The sequence below is a fragment of the Poecilia reticulata genome, chromosome 14 (assembly GCF_904066995.2).
Source record: "Poecilia reticulata chromosome 14, P_reticulata-male-v2, whole genome shotgun sequence".
NCBI lineage: Eukaryota > Metazoa > Chordata > Actinopteri > Cyprinodontiformes > Poeciliidae > Poecilia > Poecilia reticulata.
This window is the reverse complement of record NC_088843.1, coordinates 26466652-26489244: the sequence shown is the minus strand read 5'-3', so window position 1 is coordinate 26489244 and position 22593 is coordinate 26466652. Positions and strand designations below refer to the sequence as shown.

General features: G+C 38.3%; 1 protein-coding gene across 4 annotated transcripts in view; it reads right to left on the bottom strand.

Annotated features, from left to right (window-relative positions):
* sgcd (sarcoglycan, delta (dystrophin-associated glycoprotein)) overlaps positions 1–22593 on the bottom strand; it is a 275605-nt gene that overhangs the window by 119270 nt on the left and 133742 nt on the right. Inside the window, exon 1 of one of the 4 annotated variants that reach the window (XM_081615943.1) lies at positions 11201–11575. The exons of 2 other annotated variants lie outside the window; for them this stretch is intronic. In XM_081615943.1, coding sequence (XP_081472069.1) covers positions 11201–11203 — 3 coding nt within the window. In that variant the 5' untranslated portion in view covers positions 11204–11575. Of the gene's footprint in view, positions 1–11200; positions 11576–22593 lie in introns of those variants that run through there. One more of the 4 variants, XM_008428446.3, reaches the window with a different exon arrangement.

Sequence of the window (22593 nt, the reverse complement as noted above, 5' to 3'; positions counted from 1 at the left end):
CGGCCGATATCAGCTATCATTGTGACTTTTCATTTATGTTTCAAAAGTGCTTTTACGCAAAGTGCTTCACAGCTCTGTGTTTCAGTGCAGACAGACTCTAATGAAGAGGCTGCTGAAGCAACGGATTCAGAGAAGTAAATGCAAAGTCTGAAACCTGAAAATGCTGGAAACTGAAAAGTAAACATTGGATAACAATCTACAGAAAGAAAAGATGCATTTCAGACATAAAAGAGCATCTCAGAGTGTGAGGAGAGGAGGATGAAGGAGCCTATGACACTTCTGACACAGGATTGGGAAGTTAAGAGGGAGGATTTGTTGTCGACTTTGAAGCTCTGGAGCGGAAAAAGATCCAAACAGGTTGGGTGGGAAAGGATTTATTTTCAACCACCAATCTGACTGATGAAATCCGCTTTGGTATATGTTCTGATTCCCACACAGTCCAAACCTCATATCTCAGCTGAAATGATTATAAGGCCGCCTCTAAAAGGAAAATGTTCGACTATGAAAACCTTTCTATAGAGGAAATCTTATAAACTGATCAAACACACCAACTGTCATTGTTCAGGTCTCTGAGCCATATCTTCCTTAGCATGAGACTTGCGAGTTTGTTTTGGTTGTATTTACCCAGAATGCCCCGCGCTACAGTCCACTTCCTGCTTTTGGAGCGCTCTCCAGTCTGCTTGCATTCACATTATGCACCAGAGTTCACTTTTTTGGTCCAGATCAGCAGTTCTATTCCATTCTCACACCTCCCAAATGAAACAGACTTTGTGTACAAACAAACTACAGTTGGATTAAAGCAGACTAAAAGGGCCTGATGGAAATACACCCTTACATTTCCAGTGTTATCGGTTCTTTCAGACTCATTTTTGAAAAGAATTTTAAAACAAATACTTTTAAATTGAATATAGGATTAATATGACAACAGAGCGGCTGCACAGTGGCGCAGTTGGTAGAGCTGTTGCCTTGCAGCAAGAAGGTTCTGGGTTCGATTCCCGACCTGGGGTCTTTCTGCATGGAGTTTGCATGTTCTCCCTGTGCATGCGTGGGTTTTCTCCGGGTACTCCGGTTTCCTCCCACAGTCCAAAAACATGACTGTCAGGTTAATTGGCCTTTCCAAATTGCCCCTAGGAGTGAGTGTGTGTGTGCATGGTTGTGTGTCCTGTGTGTCTCTGTGTTGCCCTGCGACAGACTGGCGACCTGTCCAGGGTGTACCCCGCCTCTCGCCCGAAACGTTGGCTGGAGATGGGCACCAGCACCCCTCCCGACCCCACTGAGGGAAAAAGGGTGCAAGAAAATGGATGGATGGATGGATGACAACAGAGCACAAGCAGAGAGAAAAAGGAAAAGCCCATCAATTTATGAGTTAAATATGAAGCTTGTAAAAACAGACTGTCTGGATACACACAGATAAACAGTGTAGTGTATGGATGAATCCATTTAAAAATATTAGTCTGTTCTTCATCACTTTCAGCCAAAGTTATTAAAAGAATCACTGTGGAAGGTTCAGTCACAGGCTCTGTGAGCTGTCAGTTAGCTATGTATTATAGCCAAATGCAGCAAATTCACCAAAATCTGTTTAAAAAAATAACCATCTATTTGTACAACATTACAGTGAAAACAACTGCTTCACTATGAAAATAGCTAAAACTTTATTTTCATTATCAAGAACACCAACTGTCAGACAAAGTGTGTGTCGTTGAAGGCCTTCCTTTCTCAAACAGTGTGTTAAAACCGTTTACCACCTGCTCTACCACAAACTGCATCGGTTTGGGCAGCAGACAACATACAGCATGTTTGTGTTTATCTGACAACAGATTTGCAGTGTGAACTACAAACATCCAGAATCACAAAGCAGACATGACATAAGAAACTGCACTAAAGATAAAAATAAAATAAAATGAAATAAAAATTAGGACCATAAACCCACACTCCAAAGTATTTTTGGTCTAGTTTCTTGTGCAAATATAGCAGTCTTGAAATAAGACTGAACTAACGTAAAAGCATGTTTGAATTAGGTAAATAATTCCATAAAACTGGTTAAGAATACTTGGTCCATTGGCACTTTAGTACACTTGTAATAAGTCATTTATCCCATAAGTGAAAAAAAAAAAATCAAAAAGTGGAACTAGTATTTTTAATAAATATTAGTTAATTACTTGCCTACAACAAGCTCCTACCACTTGCTTCAAAGTTGCTTGTAAGTTAGTTGTCTAATTTCAAGTCCACTAAAATATTTCCCCTAGAAACTGGACCAAAAATACTTTATAAGATTTAGGGTTTTTTTTTTTTGTTTGTTTTTTACTGTTCATGATGAATTGAGTTTATTTAAGGTGAACTGAGTTGCTGAACTAAATGCACTTTTCTATGCTAATCTAATTTATTGAATATGTGCATATGTCAAAGTATATAAAAAAATAAACCTAAAACATAACATTAAAACACACCAGCAGACCATAAAGCCTGCAGACTGAAGGGAAGGAAGGTCACTATCTTGTCACAGAAGTAGATTTAGGACAAAATCATTCTTTATATTACATGTAATTTCATTCTGGACGAAAATACTTTGTATAATTCTCCGTGTGCGAGGAGCGACAAGCTGACTGATGGTGTTTTTAACTTCACTTAAAGATGGTTTTCAGTAAAAGTCTGCGTCACCGGCTGCAGACTGCGTCCATCCCACGGCATCATTATTATAGGTGCTCAGCTGCAGCTGTCCATCTTCTCTGATGCCGGCTAAACATTCATTTGTATGCATGCTGCTCCGTTGTTTGGGAGCCCGCCACCATTTAGAACAACAATTTTTATACTAAGTGGCAATCGGTCATGTTGTACCCTCTCAGGGACGTGACAGAGGAAACCGACAGAGGTGGGTGTGCAAAGAGAGAAGCAGGAAAATTAATGGCAACAGTGAAATACAGATGGCATTTTAAAAAAATTAAATAAAGGAAGCAAGAAAGAGCTCCATTTAAGAATAGAAGTAAATACAAAAATCCTTTGGTGTCCATAGACAATGACAAAAACAAAAATATAAACCTTATCTTCTAATCACTTCCTTTTATGGCATTAATCAAAATTACTTTGTTAAAGGTTTTCTAAAGACTAAAAATGGGGCTAGAGGTTGTCAAGATTTTAACCCCCCCCCCCCAGCAAATGTTATATTAATATTAGAAGAAGAACTATAGAATAAAAAAAAGACAAAAGATAAATAAAAATAGTCAAACTGACGCTAAAATTCAAATAGAACTTTAATCAAAATTCAGACAGGACTTTTCATAAAGAAAATAACTTGTATTTTACATCTTGTTTTGTGATTAAAATCATATTTGAGGTCAAATTTAATTAAAATAAAGTAGAATTTTTAATTTCTAGAAAAAATATATTCTAAATGTTTCAAATAAAGAAGTCTGAATTACTCTTTCAAAAATCAAGTGGTTATATTCACAATAAAGTCAAAGTTTTATAAATAAAAGTACAAAAAGGTTAAAACACCCTGGCTAAATGTTTTTTTTGCGTGTAAAACCAATATTTTATATGTGCTACTGACAACAGATGCACTACCAGTAGGATGTATGGAAGGATTTTGGTGACCAAGAATATTGATCACCAAAATCAAAAAGCTTTTCCAACACCTTTATTTCTCAACCAGTCATATTGGTCATCAATGCCAAATGAAATGTCAACATCTTAAATTCTCTCCCAATAAAAGTCTAAGACAAACCACTAATCATCAAAACCAAACTGTCCATGTACCAAACTACCACAACCAAACTATTTCCATCTACTATTTATAGTTAAAGACAGAGTGAACTATTGGCCGGCAGCCAGTCTACCCAACTCCTTTATTCTGTATTTGTTCCCTAAAACAGCATAAGACAGTTACATTGATCACCGTCAAATGGTTTAGCCAATGCCTTCACTTTTCCTCTTATCATAGTCCAAAACTGAAACATTGGTGACCAAAGCCAGTGACTTCTTAGAATCAAGCGGCTAGCTACCTCAAACTCAAGTCACCAAGTGAATTCTGGGTATAACAAACAATAATCAAAACTCAATAATATAGTCTGAAGTTTCATCTTGAACACTTTTTTCTAACTCTTCTATGGTATGTTAACCAAATCTGAAAATATTGAAGCTGATAACATAAGATTTCTCCATGGGAGAAGAAGGACAAGAGGTCTTTGCTATGCACATCTTGGTTTTTGCCTGGTATTGGTGCCTTTTCTTCTGCTTTGACTTATTTTTCAGAAATATCATCTTAGTTTTTTCAAGCTAAGGGTCATTTTCTGACAGCAATGAAGTTATAAAATTTTTCTGTAAATGCTACTACTTCACTTGAAGTTCATTTTAAAGTATCTTAAGATCACATTTGTCTTTCTTGACTAAATGTTCTTGAGGATTTTGAAGAAAACAATGAAAAGAAAAGGTCAAAGCATTTATTTTCCCATATATATATAGGAAGATAGACATTGTAGGAAGTCTCTCAAACTGGGTTCTGACTCCAGAAGCATTCAGTCAATTTTGCAGGTGAAATGTTCAGGGTGAAATAGGCTATTTGGTTTCAATCACTGAAAATAACAGGTGAAATTTCAATCTGAGTTTCACCAGTGATTTCCAGAAAAATATGACAACCCTGCCTGGAAGTATTGAGATGAACCACAAAGAAATCCTGAGCAACAATTTGGAGTTGCTAAAACTGCTGAACACAGAATGCACAGTCACACTGTGAGAAACACCAGCAATTAGCAGAACGAGCCAATTTGCATCAAACAAACATTTATCTGCCAATCAGACCTCTAACCAGATCACAACTTGTATTACCTGGCTTTGTTCTCCGAAGGAGTTGATTACAGTCATTAAAACTCAGCAACATTTGTACATTGTGAGTAAAAATAAAGTAAAAACCTCAGCTTTTAGTTTGCCTTTGCTAAAATGTGATAATGTGTCACATTTTAAATTTGTGATTGCGGGAACTCATACTGAGTGCAATCAGTGAATAAACTGGACAACACTGCTGTAATGAATATAGAAACACTCATTACCCAAACTGCTAGTGTTCAGTGCTAAGTGAGAAGAGAAAAACAACTTTTGTTGTTAATTAATTCCTCTCTTTGTTTATATATTTATGGTAGGAGGTATTTTTAAGCAGAAACATTTTGACTGGAATCCAATTAGACTTGTTTCTGTTTGATCACAGCCTAAATAACCACTAAATAGTGTATTTCACCATTTGTCATGTTAAACAAATTCAAATCACACTTTTAAATGACATATCTGATGGTGCAAATGAGCTGCAAATTAACCACTCAAACTATAAATGATACAACATATTTGTATGTGGTACAGTAAAAATAGTGTCCATATGTTTTAAGTAAAAAAGTAAATACAAATAAAAAAAAATCAACATTTTGGATTTGTCTTCAGTATGCCAGAAACAGCAAGTAAACATTAAGCTTTCAACATGTTATGTTTTACATGCTATAAAACACAACAGGCAAAGTTATATTTAACAAGCTAATAAATACAACAGCTGATCTTAGCATGAATAGTTAAATGTTATGTGCTCAAACATTAGCATTCTAATGCAAATTTAAATATGTACTTTGAATTGTTGAAAACTAAGTTCAATAATTCCCTGATACGCAGAAGCAGCTGGTTATCCCAATCCCCTGCTTATTAATTAATGTGTGTAGTGAAAAAACTAGAAGCAGAACTAGTGAATATTTTAACCAGATTGACATTCTGAAGGAATAATAGAGCATTATTATGCAGAATTTTTAACAATAACTAAAACACCACCAAGACACATGGAAAAACAGAGTTTAAAATTACATTTGTTCCATAGATAAATGACCACAAATACTAAGATGTATTTAGTCTGCTGTGTTTTATTGTTCTACTCATATTTCAAAGACAAATCATATTTCAGAGACAACCGGTCTGTTATCAATCAGTTGTTTACCAGTCTGTCAAAGGAAACCTTATTTTGTTAAAAAAATTTCCTGAATATGCCTGATTCCAGTATAAGTTACTTGGAAAAATAAAGGTCTGCAAATCTGTATAAACTGAGATACAAGAAGAGTACAGAGGTACAGACACAGACCCAGAAGTATAGTGTTGATTCAATCTTTTGTAAAATGGTGAATCATCCATTCAGAAATGTTGATACTGCTTGATTCAACCATTCAAATGTACCACTCAGAATTACAATGCATGTTTCACATAAATGTAAAAGTCAGGTAAAATGTGACATGACTACTATGGTTCCAGACACTTTGAAACTATTGAATATGTATCTGAGTAGCACAAATATGATTTTTTTTGGAGGGATGAAAAAGTCTAAATTGGACCATTTAAACTGCCACGTAAAAGTTGTGTTGCATTTGTCTGTTGCCAAGATACAAATCTTAAGTAAACACACACACACACACACACACACACACACATTGCAACGCACCAACATGAATTTACTAACAAATGACAAACTTCTACTTCAAGTAGAAAAGAAGTCAGTTGGTCCACTGCCATCCATTTTACATCTGATCAAAACAAGTTGTCTTCTAAAGACTTATGTTTATAGTCCAAAATCACCACTTTAGTTTTAAACCTAGAGGAGGAAAAAGCATCTAACCCAGTGGGTTACGTAGCAGGGAGGTGCTACTCATCAAATTCACTGATAAACTAAAATATTTTTCATTAGTGATCCAAGAATAAACTGTTGCTGTCCATCAATCTGCAGACAATTTTTAAGCACTGTTTTTTTAAGGCTGTTTTTATGAACAGTAGAAACCTAAATGGAAGAACAAAAAAGGGCAAATTTTGAATAATATGTGCCCTTTAAGAAGGTCACGTACAAATAAAGCTTGGCAAACCTCAATGAACTGAAGGATTGATGGGAAGAAAAGAGGGCCAAAACTCCTCCACAATGACTTGAGAGGCTAATGAAGTTTCCCAGAAAACCTTGAAGTTATTGCTGCTGAAGGTCTTTGGTTTAAAAACGTTGCCGTGAATGTGTGGAAAAACCAGTGAGAATGAAGAGAGGCACAACATTGTATCTTCTTCCAGCAAACCTCTAATTAAGATAAACAGCAGTTTTCTTCCTGTGTTTGAGCCCATGGAGCTTCATCACAAAGACTTAAAGGGAAGCAGATAGGAAACAGCAGCCACATTAAGTCTATTCGGACGTGATGTTTAAGTTGTTTATACACTATTGTATGCAACCTGTCTTTATATTAAATTACTGCAGTTTATATTGGTGTTTAATGTTTCCATCTTTTGAAACAGAGTAAATGCAGTGTTTTCCCATGAGAAGTCTGCACAAACAGAAAGATGTTCAGTATATAGACTGATCCCATTCCACGATTTTAGAGCTGCAGAGTGGAAACATATCACTGCAGACAGAGGTGAAAATCTGAAGCTGTCTGCAGACGGAGACAGACAGTCAGGGACGGGGGGCTGGGATGTTTGTAGCTGTGACTCTGTTCCAAATATAACTCTGTGTGGACCTGCAGCTGCTGTGGGACCAGAAACAGGTGGGATGTTTGACATGTCCGAGTCTCAGAGGAGCTCTGGACTTCTTCCTTGCTGCAGCAGCAGAGAGATGAGAGAAGACAGAGCTGGCTGGAGATTCACACTTCTTCTCTTCATTTTACAACACCACACACAACCATTACACAATCTTTAAAGGGAATATATTATACACAAGTCACATTTCCAAATTTTTGCACTTGGTTTCTACTGCTTCTACAAACAGCTCAAGCACAATGAAAACCACAGGAAGCATGAATAAAGCTGGTTTGAATCAAAGCCGAAATGATCATCTAAAGTGAATCAAATTGCAATATATGTGTTACATTGCCAGATGCACAGAACTATGAAAATGGATTTTTCTTCAAGCTGTGTATTTTTATAAGGCTAAGTTTTTACAAACATGTGCTTCAAACTGTTAAAGTTACGAGGGACAATGGTCAGGCAGTTATTGGTATTTGTATACAGACATCTTTATGTCTATGAAAATAAGATGCAACCTGCATGTTAAGATGAAGCTCTTCAGCATGATTCATTTATTCACGGTGAAACATGTTCATGTTCAGAGATTAAACATCTTAGACCAGATTTCAGCCTACATGAACCAAAGAGCTGCTCTCCATTTTCCTTATTTTACTTTCATTTATGTTTCGCCCCACCATGTGGGTTTCAGTTTCCCTTCATTCTTTTAATCTGTTTTAATCTCCTCTTTGTTGGTGCGTTCCTTCTTTTTCACATTACTCTTTCCTTCCTTATTTCCTTATAAAAGTTTACATTTCTGTCCATCCATGTTTCCTTTCTTATAAATGTTCACCCTTTTCTACATTTCCTCCTTATTTCCTTCCCTTTAAATGTTCACTCGTCCTTACTTATGTTTACATTTCATTCCATTCTTCCTTCCTCTTATGTTCTTCTTCCTCCCTTCATTGCTTCCTTCTTTTGCTACTGCATTATTTTTCTTATACATGTTTACATTTCCTTCCTTACCTTCCATCTTTTTTCATAGATTTGTTTTTATTTCTTGCTTCCTCTTCAATTTTCTTCCACTCTCTCATTTATTAACTCATATATTTGTCAAGAGTTTGCAGTGTTACTTCATTCTAAATTCACTCTTTGTGATATTAATCACCAACTTTAACTGCTCTTTTGATGTAGAGGGTCAAAGGTCATGTAAGCTCAGGACCAGAGAGTTCATTTCTGCATGCATTTTTTTAAGTAAAAATACAATTTCTTTAAGTGCAGAACTCTATTCTCTAGGAGTTTCAACAACAAAAACTAATTTAGAGACATTTAAAAGTTACAGCCCCTGTCCTGCACTACTGATATAAAGAATTAAAGCTACCTAAAATATTAAAGACCTTGCTTGACCCAGAAAAAAAGTTATGCAGGAGCGGCTGTCTCATTTAGTTTGTGATTTGCATACTTCATCTAGAAAACTGTCCTCAATGAAGAGCATGAACTCTCTGTATTCCAATAAGTGTAATGAAGCGTGGCCAGACGATGGTTTCGTCACGCTTGTAAAGTCTGCAGAAAATCTCAGACAAAAAAAGGAGGGATAATGAGTTCTTCTGAAATCTCTCTGTGGTATATCTGGTTCTGAAAGTTTTCTAAGTGGAGATAAACAAAATCCCAAGAGTGTAATTTTAGGAGTACAGGTAGGTAGTAGGTGGGTACCTGTACCCATCCTGACTACAACATCAGGAAAAAGGAGCATGAGAAACTGGAGAAATACCACGACCTCAGAGAGGAACTGGAAAAGACCTGGAAGGTGAAGACCACAGTGGTGCCTGTGGTCATCGGGGCCCTCGGGGCAGTCACCCCCAAACTGGAGCAGTGGCTCAAACAGATCCCAGGAACAACATCAGACATCTCAGTCCAGAAATGTGCAGTTCTAGGCACAGCCAAGATACTGCAGAACCCTCAAGCTCCCAGGCCTCTGGTAGAGGACCCGAGCTCAGAGGATGAAAGAGAGAGAGAGAGAGAGAGAGAGAGAGAGAGAGAGAGAGAGAGACCACCCACGGAGGGTGAGAAGAATTTAAAGGTGAAATTTATAGGCGAATATATATATATATATATATATATATATATATATATATATATATATATATATATATATATATATATATATATATATATATATATATATATATATTCGCTAAAAAAGGTTTCCCTTTTCCCTTTTAATGAGGTGTTTTTTTTTTTGGCTGTATCAAAACGAAAACACTTTTTCACATCACAACATTAGTTCACTCTGCCTTCAACTATAACTGGCAGATGAAAACAAGGTGTTGAGCAATTTAGCTTTGATGATCAATGGTCTGTCTTGGACATTTATTGGCAGAGAAATTAAGATGTTGACATTACAATTGGTATTGATAAGCAATTGTCTATAGTGTGAACAATGATTGACAAGACATTAAAGATTTGGACTAGTTTTGCGATTTTGGTGACAAATGTTCCTGTTTTAGACTATGATTAGAGAACAACTGAAAGTGTCAAGTACGTTTTTTGCACTTAGTGAATAGTGATACAATATTAAGCTAACTGGAAAAGACATAAAGGTGTTGGAGTTATAATTTTGTTTGGATGATCAATGGTATAGTCAAAGACATACCAAGACATACCACTGGGCTTTTGATTTTGGTGACCAGTTTTCCAATTTAGATTGTCACTCTGTAAGAATAGAAGGTGTTGTGCAGGTTGATTGGCTTTTGTGACTAAAGTTTCAGCATCATGCACTAGCTATGTTTCCATTGACCACATAAGTACGCAAACTGCATATAAAAATACTGAATTTGCTCAATGGAAATACGCAAATTTCAAAAATCTATTTTTTCATGCCAGGTTTATGCACTAAATTGAGGTGTTTTTTCAGCTGTAGCAAAATATTGCGTCTTTTGCAAAACTGCAATGGAAACACTTTTTTTACATCATGAGTCACGTGATCAACAACCGGATGTTCCAACTGGCAGAAAAGATGACAAAGACCACAGGAAGTGGCAGGAGGGTCATGAGCGGCATGTTTTTTAATCATTTGTCGCATGGACAAACTTATTCAAGTGTGATTTTAACTGAATTTCTTATTTAATGGAAACATGGCAACTGGGAATTTGTGTTTGTTCGACATTGGTGGAGTATAAAAGTTTTACACACATTTGTAATGGAAATACAGAAAGTATCTTCTCAGATTCAGTAACATGTTCACTTCAACAGCCAGAAAAAGTCCAACCCTGATAGGTACCACCCTCAGCTGGCGTTGGGTCGTGTGTCTGTCCCTCCAGAGTAAATCCAAACAGTAGGCTACAGTCTGTCCACACTCCGCTTCTTGTTGTTTATTTATAGCAGTCTGTTCCCCAGGGGGACAGAGTAACTTAAACCAAATGTGGGAAATGTGGCAAGCAGCCCATCCGCTCTTTGGTGAAAAAAGGTTGGATTTGGAGCAAAACGTCTTGGGTATCACTCCTCATGCTGATTCATCTATGAATGGGAGAGTAACTCTGCTGGTCTCAGGGACTCTTTGTTTGTAAAGTGGTGATTAGATTTCAGGAGCAGAGTAAAAAAGAAGCAGAGCAAAGTGAAGGAGGAACTCTGCCGTAAACTGGAGTCCCACCTCCCCGCCCACCAGCAATCACATGGAATGAGCATTCACAACAAGGCAGTGAAACAAACTTACCATGTTTCCTTTCCTTTACGTCTCCCCCTCCTGAGATGAACTCCTTTATTTCACTTCCCTCTGGGTTCCCAGTGAGCTCTCCTCAAAGCCGACAAGCGACAGACGGATAAAAATGGAATGGAGACACTGCTGAGAAGCTGCATGAGGCCTTCACTGACCAACTCAAAGTCAAGGCAGCCACCTCTCTCCTTTTTTCCCCCTCCCCTCTGACTTGTTCGCCTGTCAGCTTTTCCAGCAGCAAACCACTCCCCGCCTCCTCCAAACCGAGCCCCTGAGTTTGGGAGCCGTTTCCTGGACGCTTAGTGACCCTCCTCTCTGACGCTTTCCTTTCCTCTCCTCTTATTGCTCCATTCTTGTGTCTCCGAGCTGCAGCTCTGCCTTCCTGCCAGATTTAGAACACATGTAGGTTTCGGGTCTCAAGTTTAAAGAGGCGGGACTCACCCCAGAGTGTTATTCTGTCATGACAACCTCCTTTATTTTCCTTGCCAGCTACCACCATGCTTTGTGGGCAAATCCATTGGGCGCAGGGTCTGGACAGATGGCAGGAAGGTGCCTAACTGAGTGAAATGACCTGGAAGTTTCTCAGTAACTGCAGTTCAAGTACTCTAAAGTGCTGCAGCAATGAGCTGCAATGCTTCCTAGAACATGTTAGGATAGACGTATGGATAAAAAAAAAAATAAATGAAAAAAATATGCTCATTACATTGTTGCTCAAAATCATTCTTAGATAATGAGGTTTTAGTTGCTCTGTTCTGCCTGTTTTGAGCTCCTTTCATAATGAGCTGTTTTAGGGAGTATGGTCACATCAAATCCAAATAAGCTGCTGCTGGCCACGCCCCCTGACTCAGCATTTAAACTCACTTGTGAAGTTGTACAACCGTGCATCTTTGAAAAGCGTTAGTAAAGCCTCCTGCACAACCAACATGAATGGAGCAGGTGGTTTCTGGATGGCAAGTCAACTACAAAACACTTGTCTTTTCCAGCAGCCAGCTGCTTCTATGCAACAGCGCAGTGACTGATTGCCACTCAACAATCGGAAGGCTTTTGTTTTCCAGGCACCAAAAAATACATTTACTTAGTGCCAAAAAAGTCATCTAGACTGGAAAAAAAGTGCCCAGGAACTTTTTTGGGCACTTGAGTGGATCAAAGTTACCATAGCTACCAATAACAGCAGATAAACAGTTTTTCTGTTGTGATAACTTTTTTTTGTCCACCATTAGCACATTAAGCTTGTACAAAAGGGTGATTGACAGCATTTAACATACCTCAAGTATGGTGGAGGGTCTGTGATGCTGTGGATCTATTTCTTTTCCAATATTCTTTGTTCCCAGCAATAAAAACAAGATGTTCAGACTTCATTAGAAAACACTTACTTAGTGTCAACTGCTTTCAAATTTTCCTGTACTTAGTCAAGTTTTATAATAGCAATTAAAATCAGACTTGGGCGTAATTCAGAGTATAAGTACTTATATCACTAGTGATGGTCCTAGTTACCAAAGTCCTTGGAAACATTGAACACTTTGTTTTCCATCTAACATCTTTGTCAGATTAAAAGTTGTAGGTTTTTCTTAATTTGTTCAAGTTATTCTTGAATTGTTGCCAGGGGGGCAAATGGTCCCTTGGCCACATTTTAAACACCTTTAATTTAGAGGGATTGTGCAAAGAGAGACAGTGAGAGAACAACCAATCTTGTGAAATATTAGAAGAAAAAACTGAGTGGTAGAAGTGGGTTGTTGCTGAAACATAAGTTTAACTTAAAAATTTTCAGACTGTATGGGAGCTGCCAATAAATTCCTGTAGGCGGGCCTTAAATCTGCAAACGAAATGGCTGATATCTGCTTTAATTCTTTTTTCTTTCCCTTTTTGTTGGCATCAAACCAGTGTGGTTTTGGTTGTTCTTCTGGCGAGTAAAGATTTCTTCCCTCCCAATGGCTCAGCAGACTGCATGTGCAAGTTTACTGCCAGATCGTCAGCATGTGAGTTATGAAGGAGAAGAAAGAACGATTTAAACAATGCAAATTCCTCTCCCCCACTTTAATGTTCTGTGGCCTGACAGCGAGGGAGGAAAAAGCTTCAGAAAGCTTCTCCTACAAAGCTGCACTTTCTTTTCTCTCCGTTCTTCCTGCCTCCTCTCTTCACAGCCACACTGATCCCATTCTCTCTGCCGGCTTGTTTGTGGTGAAACCGATTCTGGTAGGTTAGGGGAATACTTTGTCCTTTGATGTTACATCAAGTAGTTTCACAGCAGAGAGCCTTTGATGGCAAAAAAACCCCAACAAGGTGCCGTGTCATTTAAAAGAAGTTAAAAATCGTTTTAAATACCTCTGCCCCTCTCAAAAAAAGAAAAAAAAAATTTAATTCAGATGGGTTTTTTTTCCTTTAACCCAAACAGAAAGCAGAGGCATAAATGTAGCCAGTGTCTCTTAGCTTGGCAGCCTGAAAAAAATTAAAAGAACAATAGGAGTGATTGTCCAGCAGAAGAGACAAGTCCTGCATCTTAAGCGGGCAGCTGGGACGAAGGCCACGGAGCCGAGGGGAGGCACTCCGCGTCCCTGAGCTGCTGCTGGAGCTCCACTTGATGATGCATTAATCAATAAATAAAAGGGAAGCCCCCTAATAAGGCTTCTGTAAAGAGAGGAGAAAAACCACAAAGCTGTAAAATAATGAACATGTAAGCAGATCTACTTAAAGATAGAGAGTTTGTTGAACAAGAAAAGTCATGCTCTGCCGCCATTTTAGTTCCGTTGATGATTTAGGCCAATGTTTCTCAACCTTTTTTGGGCCAGCGCCCCCCTAGCCTTTATCCAGGTGCCTCACTGCCCCCACCAAAGAATTTGCAGGTTACTTTGCACTGACCATTATTTTATCATTAAAATTACTATCACTATTGTAGATGTTTTTGTTTGTTTTTTTTGCTTGTTTCTGTATTTATCATCAAAAATAATTTCCTAGAGAACAAAAAATCTATGGGAATAGAAATTATTTTCATAGATGTCTAAGAAAAATGTAATGAGCATTCAAGTTAAAACCGGTAGGCCTAACAGCAGCCAATCAGTGGAAAAAAAATATTCTTATTCTTTGCCATTTTCTAGTTGTTAAATATTTTTAACTCCCTATGGTGCGCGGCGGTCGGAAAACGTATAGATGGGGAAAAGGCAGACCGACATAAACCTTTTAAAACAACGGAAACAATTTCGGTAAAGTGCTGCGGTACCATTGTTCTATCACCCCATTTCATACCGGACTACTTGCAGCACCGGTGTTAAGGCTATTAAATGAACGCTCTCTATCGTGGTATCACCCGTGGAGGGATTTCTTTATTTAAAGAGGGATACACAGTGAGGGCATCGTGATTTTAGTAATTACATGTTTATAAGAGCAATTTTCTGTTGTCCTTCCATGGAAGCGGCAGCTTTCAAACGGAACTAAAACACTTTTTAATATAAGTTGCTGCTTAACATGATCACAGAACTGCCAAAGCATATAAAAATACTAGACAAAGTGAATCACAGCAGCGTCATCAGCCGGTGTAACGCTGAACGGATGCGGAGCGGAGCTGCGCCATGAAGCTACAAACACTGAATAGAAGAAGAGCTGCCATTAATACAGTTGCAGCCAAGCATGATTTAATGTTACACAATACAGTTTTACCAAGTTGCTCAAAGTCTAAACTGGTATTGTTGTGCATTTAAGGTGTAAAGTTTACCTTCGACCAAACGCCCCCCAAAGGAATCCCAGCGCCCCCCTTTTGTAAAAATTTCCGCCAGCGCCCCCTGCCGTCCTCTGACCGCCCCCTGGGGGGCGGTACCGCCCACGTTGAGAACCGCTAGTTTAGGCTAAAGTCTGTAAAAAAAATAGAGTTGGAGTCAGTTTGTACCAATTATAAAAGAGAAAAGAAAACACACACACAATACTGTGGACAACCATAATTATTGTACGGTTATTAATTCATAGCTCAGTTTCCATTACAAATGTGCACCAAACTTTGTCAATATTCCACTAATGTTTAAAAAAATAAAATAAAATTTCGCAACTGTGTTGCTTCCATTAAATAAGAAACACCATTAAAATCACACATGAAGTTTGTTCATACGGTAAGTCCCTAAAAACATGCTGCACCATTATCGTCCAACTACTTCCTGTTTCCTTCGTCATGGTTTGCACCAGAGGCAACATCCAGCTGTTGATGACTTGACTTGTGTGATGGAAATAAAGTATTTCCATTGGAGTTTTAAGAGATAAACCAGTTTTGATACTGGCCAGAAAACCACCTCATCCCAGCGGCAAACCTTTTTAATGAAAAACTATAAAATAATATAAAAGAAGAATAAAAAATAATATTTTCCATGTTATGAGTGAAAAAATCTGTCAGAGAAATCAATATTAAGGAATTAATGGCTTAAAACAAGCTGAATATGTTGAATATTTTGCTGAAAGGTTACTTGTGAAACGTTTTGACTTATTTCAAGCGAAAAGAAATATTTTCACTACAAACTAGTTCAAAAACACTTGGTTAGTTTGTGTTGTTGCAGTGCCTGATTAGTTTCACTTTTTTATGTTTAATTTATCTTATTTTATTATCCTGACCTTTGAGATATAACAAATAAATCCATGTCTGTGTAAGGATGAGAGAATATCCCTTTTAGTTGCAGTTTAGTCTATTATGCTGCATTTTGGACACTTTTTACTGCCATCCTACAGCTTTAGCAGATATCTTTGTCCCTCCTGTTACTCCAGGTGTGTCTCACAGTATTATACATGAAAGTTGTTGCTTTTATTATTTTGTTGTGGAAATCATACCTAAGGCAGGTAAATCCCCCATCGAGCGTCTTTGAATGAGAACCTCCGGATCTTTCCAAGCCCGGTTCTTTGCGTGTGTGAAAACAGCCAATTACAGAGTGAGACCAGACCGGCGACAGGGCTTAAGAGTCACTCCAAACGCCGGAGACCTTCTGTCTCAGATGCCGTCATAAATAAATATGACTATTTATTTCCATCTCCGAGTGGAATCAAATTACCTTCTGCCATGTTTGCTTTGTTTTGCACCTCAAGCTGTGAGCTGGATGCCACTCTGAAATAAACCAGGCTGAAGATGCTCAAACACTGCAGTGAAACGTCCTGTTTGCCAGAAGGTCTCTGAACGCCTCACTCATATCTAAACTGTGGGATGTTATGACTGCTGTAAGGATGCTGTTCATCTTAAGAGTTAAGTTCTTATTTTCACTTGAGTTTAAAAAAAATCATTCCCTAATATTTCTCCATCAATACGTTTCATTTTCCAAAGCAAATTACAGCAAAGAAACGACTCACAGGGGAAATATTAGTAAATTCGTGGTTGAGTAGAGGAATCTATGTTCTACCACAGCAGTGCTTGGAGTTCAAAGTTCAACAGAAAGAACTTGTTTCCTCCAGAGACCGCATTAAACTGATGGTTAGCTTAGCTGTAATGTAGCGAGAATATGCAGTTAACTTTAGATAAACTATGCTATTATTTTTCATGCTAACTTTCTTTCTGCAGGCAGAGAAACTGTTTTCAAGCTGCCTTCAATCACTGCTTTGATAAAAATCTAAAACACAATGCTCTGCAGACTCAGTCTCCTCTGCAGGGTGAAAGGCTCTTTCTGCCAGTGTCTGTTGGATATTCAGAAACTCCCCGAGAGACGTTATCATCACGTTGATTCAATATGGTTTAGAGAGCTGAATGGAGAGACAAAAATCAATAGATGGACTATCAGAGAGGCTTGCTCACTGACTGATGGACAAATAACCAATGAATGGATGGACAGATGGACAGATGAAGTCTGAATATGGATGATGAATGGATAAATGGACAAACTAACAATGGCTGGATGGATAACTGATGACAGACAGATGGATGGATGAATGGATGGATGGATGGATGGATGGATGGATGGATGGATGGATGGATGGATGGATGGATGGATGGATGGATGGATGGATGGATGGATGGATGGATGGATGGATGGATGGATGGATGGATGGATGGATGGATGGATGGATGGATGGAGAGGTGCTTCATTCTGAAATCTGAATGTTGGTGAGTAAAATCAGTTTGTGTGTGTGGCTCCACAGCACACACCTTACGCTGATTTTATTTTATTTTTTTATCGTTGTTTGTGGACACTCAGGTTTTGAAAATCATCTAACAATTGTAAAATCCTGCCATGTGGACAAGGCATACGCAAGCAGTTCAGGTACAACTTTCTACAGGACATCTAGTGGACATCTATACATGCTTCGTAAATGTGAGGACAATTTGACATTGAGGACTCAGGTGTTTGGTTAGCTTCAAAAAGAAGAGGTTGAAGGGGATTTCATATGATTAGTTTGAAGTGGGAGAGGATGTGAGATCAGGGTGTGAGGGACAGACCATCATTTGCTTCTGGATAATTATAATATGCAGTACAGGTGACAGTGACCGTAACGAGACTGGTGTTCTCTCTGTCTCTTAGTTAACGCAGCCGTACACCATGACGGACAGCAACTCCTGACAAGGCGACCTTACGGGATGATGAGACTCAAAGTGTAAAGAAATTAGAGCCAGATACAAAGTTCAGCCTCTGAGGTGTCATTTAGATTCACTGAAGAAAATGAGGAGGGCTGAAAAGCTGACAGCTGGTGTGAACAAAAGCCCCAGGCAGGACTTGAAACACAGAGTGTGACACATGCAGGCGCTGTTTCTGCTGTCACTCAGGAAAAGAACAAACAGGTGATTCAAAGTTAAGTTCAAGCTGTTCCTATATGACAACAGGATCCCACCACTTAGACTTTAAACCTGTAACATGTCAGTTGCAGCCTTTTATGCTTCAATTGAAGGGTTACGGACTAAAAACGTATCTGAAACAAAGTTGGTATTTAGATAAAGAGCATCTGAAAACATGAACGTTACCTATAGACTATAAAAAAAAATTGGACGAAGTCCCCACCATCTGTGAAAGCGAAGCGCTGCTGATTTTGCATGTCGCCATATCAATTTATGCAGCTATTATATTACTGACGATTAGACAGACAGCTTCTCCCGCTCAGAGGAAACCACTGCGCATGTCTGGAGCTCTGCGTGCGAGTAAAGGGGGAGGCGATGGATGACAACAGTTATTGCTCGGATTTTACGGCGCCACCTTGAACTTGAACGTCCCTGAACTTCACATTTTAATGGAAAAGAAGCACAACGCGACTTGGATGTAACGAGTAACGCAACAGTTTTGTAGAAATGTAGTGAAGCAGAAAGTACAGATACTTACTGTAAAATGTAGTGGAGTAAAAGTAGGAAGTCCCCATTATTAAATCTACTTAAGTAAAGTACAGATACACGAAAATTGTACTTAAGTACAGTAACGAAGTACTTGTACTTCGTTACTTCCTACCACTGGTTACAGTGCAAATATAAAGTTGAATTATATCTTTAGGATTTTTGTTCAAACAAGAGACAATTTGCTGAGTGAACTCAACAACAGAAAGCAACAATTTTCCTCCAGGTTTGACTGACAAAGAGAAGAGCACTTAAACTAAGTTATCTGGAGCTACAGCAAGTTTAAAATCTCAGAATTAGCATGCCAATGATAAGATGCTGACATCAGCATACTCTGTACTGAACTTTATCAGCACAGGGAGCAGTGGATTGTACTGTGTACTGAACATTATTGTGACCGTGCAAGATGTTGACCGTAGTGTATGGGGAACCAAAGCCGATATAATAAGAAATAAAAGCATAAATATATATTTTAATAAGAAATAAAAGCATAAATATATATTTTGTTTTTCCTTTTCCTTACACATGAGTTTCCGTCAAGTAATGTATATATTTTCTTTTTCATTTCCCCTAAACATGCGTTTTTGTCAAGAAAAGTAAATATTTTGTTTTGTCTTTTTTTTGCTTCTCCCTTTTCTGCTTGCTCTTTGTCTGCTGCATCGTTATGTTAATGAGGACAGCTGCCATCTATGTCCAGCTCCTCTACTATTGGTCAATAGAGCTTTGGAACCAACGTCACTGGGTCAGACGTTGTGGGGCGTTTTACGTGCTCGGTGCCAAGTTTGACATAAGTGTTTGGTTTGGAAATTTATTGACAGTCCCTAAGTTAAGTGAACCTCCGAGCTAGAGAACGGCTGGCCGAAATTAGCGTTCATAAATCGGATCAACCTTGAGCTAAACGGCGTTTGCTCCAACTCGAAACTAACTTCACTGCAGTCGGTAACACAATTAAAACCACCAGGATAAAGTTTGTTTTGGTCTGTGGCCTGCAAAGATGGAACTGAGCGACTGCACGAGACGTAAACGCCCCACAACTCCTGACGCAGTGACGTTGGTTCCAAAGCTCTATTGACCAATAGTAGAGGAGCTGGACATAGAAGGCAGCTCTCCTCATTAACATAACGATGCAGCAGAAAGAGAGCAAGCAGAAAAGGAAAAAGCAAACAAAAAAAAAGACAAAAAATATTTACTTTTCTTGACAAAAACGCATGTTTAGGGGAAATGAAAGAGAAAATATACACATTACTTGACGGAAACTTGTGTAAGTAAAAGGAAAAATTAAATATATATTTATGCTTTTATTTCCTATTATGTCGGTTTTGGTCCTCCATAGTAGTGTCAAGTAGACAATGACAGAGCTGAGTTTTCTAATTTATGCTAGTTCCACCAAGAATTAGTGCAAAACATTTGTAAAACAAGAAAAAGCATTGCTGTGCTATCAGTTAAATTTGCAGCTGTAACGGTTCTCAAACTATCACAGACTTTGATCATTTCATTTGTAGAGAACTAAAACTGACATGTTCAAGTTGCTAAGCTAGCATGGTTACAGTTGAAGCTTTTCATAATAAAACTATATATATATATATATATATATATATATATATATATATATATATATATATATATATATATATAGCAAAAATGTTGGCGTCTATTCCTGTTCAAAACAAATACATGTAACCCAAGTACAAGATTGTAGCTCAACATAATTTTATCCATGTTGTTTTCAGCTCTATGATTTTTTTTTTAACCTGAATTACTATATCTCATACTTTACATTTTCATGTGCGCCAGTGTGTTGTGAGGATCAGTGTTGAAAACCACTGGCATAATCCATCTTCACTCTTTAAACAGGGACAAAAACGCTAAACATATTCCTCATATTACACCGAGACGTTTAGTTTTGGTATAGAAAGCAGTGATTGTATTTCTGTTGGAGCGTGGTGATGTAGATGATGGGTTTGGCAGGCAGCAGACGGAACTACTCTGATGAGCTGAACACTCTGCTGGAAGAGAACAGGGAAAAAGAAGGGATGAAAAATGGTGCAGCGTTTAGCTCTGCTTGGCACCACTGCCGTAGGTTCATTGACTCAGAAACGAGGGGGCCGTCTTGGTGGGGTGTGACTGTCACTGCCGGATGACAGATGGCATTCTTGGCCCTCGAAGGGAAGCGAGCGCCAGAGAAGAGATAAGCATGGACTAAAAATCTTAAGAACAAGTGAAACCACAAAAATTACAGCAATATATACGGGTGGTTAGGTGGAAGAGCCTTGCCCAAGAGTTTCCTTAAATTTCTTGAGTGGATCAAGAGAAAATATTAACTCTAATAATACCACAAGCGCCATTGTACTTTGTTGGGAAGATATAATTTATTTATTTTTTTACTTTTACCAATAAACATCTGGCAAAGAGAATGCATTTGCCTTGGCTGCCTCTCAATAATTTTCTAATTTTCCTGCCTTTCATTTAAGCCAATTAATGTCTAGTTGGTTTCTGGCTAGTTGGACGTGTCTCCACTGGCAGTGTGTTCCTCACTATCTGGGCGGACGTTAGCAAACATACTGCAGAAACACAAACTCTTACCAACTATTTCTGGTCTAGTTTCTAGTCCAAATAAATTAGTACATTTGAAATAAGAAAACAAATTTAGAAGTAACTACAGTTGACACTGTATATTCTCCTCCGCTCATCGTTAGGCAAACTCAGGGCCAATTCATGAATACAGTCTACTGCCAATCAAATCACATGCATGCAATACTAAAGTTGGCCTGGCTTGTGCTACTCAGGATGTGGTTCCAAAAAATGGGTAGGAACAGCACAGGATGCAAATTGAGACAAATCTGGCCGACTGGGTAAGAACTGATTAAACCTACACCTGTTGAGAAAGGCAACATCTGAGTAAAAACCTATAAGTGAGTGTTTCAACGAATAACCGATCCTTAAATTACAGCTGTGTGTTTGGTATGGATAAAACATGGTCTTCTGAAATAGCCTCTCTCAAAAAACAATGCATTGAAATAAACACTACCAATTTTGTTTGGTGACATAATCTCAGTCATGACTGAATTATGAAGGACAACTCTATAACTGAAAACCAGCGATCAGCCCGAAACCTGGGAGTAGTGATGGACTCTGACCTGAACCTTCAGAGCCACATTAAGACAGTCACAAAGTCGGCCTTCTATCACCTGAAGAACATCTCCAGGATTAGAGGACTTATGTCTCAGCACGATCTAGAGAAACTCATCTATGCGTTTATCTTTAGTCGCATTGTTTACTGCAACAGCGTCTTCACAGGTCTGACTAACAAATCAATCAAACAGCTGCAGCTGATCCAGAATGCTGCTGCTCGGGTTCTCACTAAAACCAGGAAGATAGAGCACATAACACCAGTTTTAAAGTCTCTTCACTGGCTCCCTGTAGCTCTGAGAATTTACTTTAAAATACTGTTGTTAGTTTATAAATCACTAAACGGTTTAGCACCACAATACATTAAAGATCTGTTATTGCTGTACCAACCGTCTAGACCCCTCAGATCTTCTGGTTCTGGTTCTGCTCTGCATCCCCAGAACCAGAACCAAACGAGGAGAAGCAGCATTCAGCATCTATGCACCACAAATTTGGAACAAACTTCCAGAAAATTGTAAAACAGCCGAAACACTGAGTGCCTTTAAATCTCAACTTAAAACCCACCTGTTTAGAGTTGCTTATGGCTAAATCCGTGTAGGACGGCAAAGTCCTAGCGCAAAAATTCGCGTGACAGGTAGACGGAGCCTGGTGCTGCAAGGTTGGAGACCTTGTCTTGTTAGGCGACGGGGCCTGGATAATACCCGTGTTAAATGGACGGCAGAGTCCGGCAACGACAGGCGCTTAAATTCCGTAACAAAAGTATGTTTTTTTTCTATTTTAAATCTTTTTTTTTTCTCAAAATCTCTTTCTCTTTCTTACTGTTTATTCAATGTCATATGCTGTTTTTATTTTTATTTTATTTTTTTAATTATGTAAAGCACCTTGAAATGCCTTGCTGCTGAAATGTGCTATACAAATAAAATTTGATTGATTGATTGATATAAGTTATATTTCACTAAAGATTAGTGGGTTTAATGTATATAGTTTGGCCTCC